The 6216-nt window shown below is 33.8% G+C and overlaps 1 protein-coding gene across 1 annotated transcript; it reads right to left on the bottom strand.

Annotated features, from left to right (window-relative positions):
• Positions 1-361: 361 nt before the first annotated feature.
• Positions 362-2132, bottom strand: LOC120182952 (3-ketoacyl-CoA synthase 1-like). The gene has a single exon (XM_039187768.1). The coding sequence runs from the start codon at positions 2102-2104 to the stop codon at positions 515-517; it is 1590 nt and encodes a 529-aa protein (XP_039043699.1). The 5' UTR covers positions 2105-2132; the 3' UTR covers positions 362-514.
• Between the last annotated feature and the right edge of the window lie 4084 nt (positions 2133-6216).

Here is a 6216-nt window from a genome sequence, read left to right as displayed (position 1 = left end):
GAAACAATAATAGTGTGGGTGTCTTAATTTTTCATTAGGATCAACTTCTTGTCTGCTTTGGTATATTATGAGGATCCTGGAGTCTATATGAATTATAATAATATATATTTTATGTTAAAAGAAAAGGGCATGCTTACTTTGTTTCAAACCACTAACCATGAAATAATTCAATCAATGTATGAATTGCACACATTTATGTATAGATACCAACCACCTGTTTGATGATATTCCCCAACTAATTGATTAATTAAAGAAAGCCAAACACTTCAATTATGCAGCTAAAAGCCAATATCATTTCTTGCCAGTGGTCTATTCTTCTAACTGAATTTTAGATATTCTAATTATTCTGTATTCAAATTTGAACGTGGCATATTCTTTGATCACTTTTTCTTACAAGAAAAAGAACCCAACAAACAAACGAAACAACACAACACAACGTCCTAAAGCTTGGGTCACTTATTATATGCTTCAAGGCACAGGTCAAGAAGCAATAAATTGACACTACTTGGAGATATCAAGCAAGACGAACCTTGACCGGATACTTGTGAATTTCATCTTTCCACGGGTTGCCCCTTGTCTCACTCAAGGGAGTCGACCTAAGAGCTCTCCAAACAGCGCTGTTACACTTGAATCCCGACCCGAATGCAATCTGCCACACCCGGTCACCACCCTCTATCCGACCCTTGGCCTCCGTGTAAGCCAACTCATACCACAGTGAGCTGCTTGAAGTGTTACCAAATCTATGTAATGTCATCCTTGAAGGCTCCATATGCCAATCCGTTAGCTGCAAATTCTTCTGTACTTCATCTAATACCGCCCTCCCACCAGCATGGATACAAAAATGCTCAAAAGCAAGCTTAAAATCGGGTATATAAGGCTTAACTTTCGCTTTAAAAACCTTCTTTCGAACAAGGGTAACAAAGAACATTAACTGCTCTGTGAAGGGTAAGACCAGGGGACCCAGAGTGGTGATATTACTTTTCAATGCGTCGCCGGCCACAGCCATTAATTCACGACCCAATGAAACACCAACAGTTCCTTTGCCATCCTCTCTTTGATAAACGCAGTTGTAATGTTTATCGTCGTCACCTTTATGGGTTCGAACCAAGTGAACGAGCTCGTACTTGGAACACATCCTGTCTAGTGGCTTGTTCGACAAAAGAACGGCGGCTCCACCCATGCGAAATATGCAATTGGATAGCAACATGGACTTGTCATTCCCCAAATACCAATGTGCAGTAATATTTTCAGTGCTAACCACCACTGCATAACTGTTGGGATTGGCTCGAAGGAGGTTTTTAGCTAGCTCGACGGATATAAGGCTAGCACTGCACCCCATCCCACCAAGATTGTAGCACTTTGTATCTGGACGTAGCTTGTAATGGTTGATTATCGTGGCCGAGAGTGACGATGTGGGACTAAATAGGCTACAATTCACGATAAGGATGTCGATGTCCTTCGGTTCAACGCCGGTTTTCGCGAAAAGGGAGTTGAGTGCTCCGAACATAACAGCTTCAGTTTCAGACCGAGCCTCTTTCAAGCACTGGTTTGGCGGTCTAGAGGTTATCCCTCTTGGGAAGTACGTCTCATCGCCTAAACCAGACCGGCTCGATATCCTTGTTTGAAACTGAAGCATATCGTCCGTGAAAGCTCCGGTTTCTTCAGTAATCTTCATGAATGAGTCAATTGACAATTTATGATCATCTTCAGATTTGTAGCAAGCGAAGTCGACGAGATAAACCGACTTGGACCGGTTCGCAAAGTAGAGATCAAATAGGAAGAAAAGGGCCAGTGAAGCAGCGAACCCGATGGCAGAATAAATGCTCTCAAGTCGAAAGGCTTGATTGGTCCATAACTCGTAAACCCAGTCCGGTTTCAGACCGTAGAGCTGAACCAAAGTGACAATAATGAATGGTAGGATAAGAATGGTGGCGGGGTTACGTGAATAGCCATAGCCCAAGCCTAACTTGACGTACTTGAGCTTCACAGAATGCAGGAAATCGGGCAATCTTTGCCGGATTTTGATGACGGCGGAGGAGGAGTCTTTGAATGCCATTTCCGCTGTCAGCCGCTCTTTACTCAGCTCTATGCTTTCCCTATCCATATTACTTGCTTTTTACGGGGGGGGGGGGGGTTAATGAATATGGGATTTGTTGTTTTCTGGGTAAGAATTAAACTCTCTTAACAGGAGTTTTGCTTAAATAAAAGCAAAAGGCGAGCTGGAAGAGAAAGAGCTAGAGAGTGCTGTGAAACCTGAAGAATGGGGATGCAAAGCGAGAGTTAATATAATGATAACCACTACAAGAAAAGGATTAATTGTGGAATTAATGGAATTGCCAACCACAGTGGGAGACTAGGAATATACAATGGGATTGATTAGGCGGGTATGTTGAGAAATCATAAAACCAATTAATAATATTAGGGAAGAAAGAAAAAATACATATTTTTAAAAATACATTAATGATTAATATTTCATCATTATAAATTGACTCAAGGGTATCAAAAGTCCTTATAATTTTGGAAAAATCAATTAAGTCCTTACAATTTTGTACACTCAATTAGGTCTTTTTGTTTCAAAAGTCCATTTCACTCATTTGACTAATGTTAGACTATTAAATCTAACAATTTTTTTAGTCAGTTGGTGTCATGCTATATCTCGGTATTACCAAGAGGCATTTCCAAATATTTATCAATTCTTTTAATCACATTTTTATAATTCTTTAAAAATATTTTAAAATTTCAATGACTTTTAAAAAAAATGTAAACTCTATATAACTCAATCATAATGTGCACGTGGCAATAGTATATAAAAAATTTGTTAAGACAACAAATAAAATTATCAAAAGATTTAATTAATTTAATTTCTAAAAAAAATTAATAAGAGAAGGGTGATTTTTCATCTCATAAGCAATGTTAAACACTCAAAAATTGGTTTTCAACTCAATCTCAGAAGCTAAAATTTCTAGTTTTCACTGTAGAAAATCACTTTTGAGAAAAGTTATATTTTAATCCTCAATTATTTAAGTTCAATTAGTTTTTTTTATTAATATACATACATGTATAATTATTTATTAGTTATTTATTAATGTTTAATTTTTTGATTTTAAATATTTTCATTGAATATAAAATAATATATTTTTTCTACAAAATTTATGTCATGTATACTATTATTTTATTTTAAATTTATTTCAAATTTGTTATAAACATGTAATGATTATGTATATATTTTTATAAGAATTTAAGTTGATTTATTTTATATAATAATAATAATAATTCCTTTTTTAAATTTATTTATAATATATTTGAAGTATCATAGTTTTAATAAGTGTAAAAATAATTTAAATACTATATTTTCAATTTACAATATAATGTTTAAAATGAACATTTTATATTTTCAAAATTACTCTTTAAACAATAAAATTTTAAATTGAACTTTTCAAAAACACTTTAAAAGTAATTTTTACAATACTTTTTAAAATTAATACCAAGTTGATCAATGATATAATTTTTGACTTAAAAGTTTAATTAATTGTAAAAAAATATTTAGTAGTATAATTGTTTCTTTAAATTGAAATACTCCGTGCAAGCCTTGTAAATTTAAGGAAGTGGTGAACAACTTATATATTTATTATTTTTGAAAAAATTCCAGTTATAAAATATGCATTCATATAGCTGCAATTTTTGAGAAAAGAGAGAATTTTATATTGCTTTCTTAACATGAAGTGTGTTAAGAGACTTCTTCCATCTTTATATAACTATAAGTAGTAGATATAATAATATAAAACTTTAAGTAGATATAATAATATAAAACTTTGATATTTTATCTTTTACGTGAAGTTTCATTCAGGATAGACATTGACATAAATAAATATTCATAATACTTGCTTTGGACGCATATGAAGATAACGTGTCTCGTTAAAATTTTACTAAATTAAAAATTCGTTAAAAATCTTAAAGAAAGAAAGGGTACACATATATTTAATACGCATAACAAGTTGCCTCGTTACAAATCTTATTAGAAAAACACAGTAGGACAAAACCTTGATTAAGAAAAAAAAAAGTAAAACACATATTTACTCCCTTTAATATATGTATCAATAAAGATATTTGAAACGACATTATTCAATGTTGAAACTTAACCTCTCAAATGCAGTAGTAGACAGTGCTTTTGTAAGTAAGTATGCCAAATTTTCATTTGATCGAATTTTATTGAACATCAATGTTTTTACTCTTTTATAGATTATGAGTGAAGAAAAATTTGGATAAGATGTGTTTTGTTATGTCATCTTTTATGTATCTTTAATACCCCAAAATTTGGGTTAGTAGTTTGGGTCAACCCGAGACCTTTAAGTCAAGCCAATTGGACCTCCCAAGATAGTTGGAACAAGCTATATAGGTAATGGGCTTAAGTAAGGCCCAAGAGTATAGGAGAAGTGATGGTTTTAAAAGTGAGTTAGAAGGAGAGAGACCAACATAGTAGTTTACCCGTAGTTGGTTCAAAGAGATAAAACCCCCTTATTTAGGTGTTTTTCACGTGAAAAACTAAGCCTAAAAGTATATTCCCTTTTTCCTCTTCTTTTCTATCTTCTTCTTCCTTTCCAATAACAAAGAAAAGTTAGAAGTTTTTTCAAATCCCAAGCCAAATTAGAAGAAACCAAGGTAAGAATCATATTCCTCATGCCTTAAACTTCATTTCAAGACCTTAATCTTTAGTTTTGGTGTTGGTTTTCAAAAATGGGTTTTTGGGAGTTTGAAAGAAACCATGAGATTTAAGCTTGTTTGAGTAATATTAAGTAGTATAGAGTGTTTTAAACTTAGTTCAAGCCTTAGATAAGCTAGTAATCCCTTCAATTACCTTTGATTAGTTAAAGCGGTGAAAGAGAGTTCCAAAGTTAAAGGAAATGTGATTTCTAGTTGATTCAAGAGGAGTTTATCAACCAATAAGGCCAGGTAACACACTTACAACTTCCTCATATCAGTTGTAGATCATTAGAGATGAGCTTTAGCTAGAAAGTTAAGATTTTAGCTTGAGAATTATGGTTGAAGCTTGTTGAGTATAGTTTAATGGTAAATTCTTTGTAATGGTGTTATAACATGTTTAAGAGTCTTATTTATTCCCCTTAATATCACATAAGACTTGATAATAAATGGGAAACCTCAAGGTAGGAGTTTGGAAAGGTTTTTAGATTATTTTGGAGAGTTTTCTCGAGTTAAAAAGTGAATTATGTAGTATAGGTTTCAAAACCCTTGGCCTGGTTTTGAAACCTCTTGTCTAGAGTGACATTCTACCAAAAAGGTCTTAAAACCCCTACCCAAAATGTCAAAATTAGACAAAAATGTTACCACGAGAGGCTCTAGGCCCATAGTATGACCATAAATGGGATAAAATAGGTGTAAAACACTAGAATAAGTGCTCAAGAAGGTGTTTAAAGTTGGGTTGAAATGGATGAAATAACTATAGGGGTATCGATATTGTAGAAAGGGTGTTGATATTGTAAGGCCATTTTCGATACCAAGGGTATGGTTTGAGTTTTAAAGCAAGAAGAATTATAATGATAGTATCGATACTGTAAGGTCAGTATCGATATCAATGCTTTTTGTTGAGCAGTAAAGAAGAGATGTTTAGAGATAGGTGAGGTTTTCCCAAGAATTCTATAATTACTCCTAAATAATACTACAAGTGAGAACAATAATAAAGTTAATTTTAAACGTGGAAACAAAATAAAGTAGGATCAAATAAGATTAGCCTTGTTTGATGCTCGGGAAATGATTTAGACACCCGAGTTTCTTTAGGAAAGCTAGCATAGTCAAATTTATAGTTTTAGTCCGGGTATATCCTTAGGGAGTGCGCAAGGCACTTTAAGCTGACTAGTTTGGGCGCAAGGTCCAACACTCAAGGAGTGGGCTAGTCGAGAGTGTGGTGTCCGATGCAGTGATTCCAGGGCCACATTCTTGGTAGACTAGAGGGGTATGTGAGCTCTGAGATGCAGCCCCTCAGTTGCACCATGATGTCTACCATAGAGTAGAGAGTGAATATAATATACTCACTAAAGCGGAGAAGAACATATCAGTAGACTAAATAGTAAAGTAGTAGACTTGATAGCTTGAGCCTTTCAGTAATGTACAGTTTCTATGATTTAGCTGTTAGTGTGGCATTGAGCTAGTTAGTTCAACCTTCGGATGTTTCTATTGGTAGGTTAGTAGATCAACCAATTT

The sequence above is a fragment of the Hibiscus syriacus genome, unplaced genomic scaffold (assembly GCF_006381635.1).
Source record: "Hibiscus syriacus cultivar Baekdansim isolate YM2019G1 unplaced genomic scaffold, ASM638163v2 tig00112738_pilon, whole genome shotgun sequence".
NCBI lineage: Eukaryota > Viridiplantae > Streptophyta > Magnoliopsida > Malvales > Malvaceae > Hibiscus > Hibiscus syriacus.
This window is presented reverse-complemented; position numbering and strand designations above follow the sequence as displayed.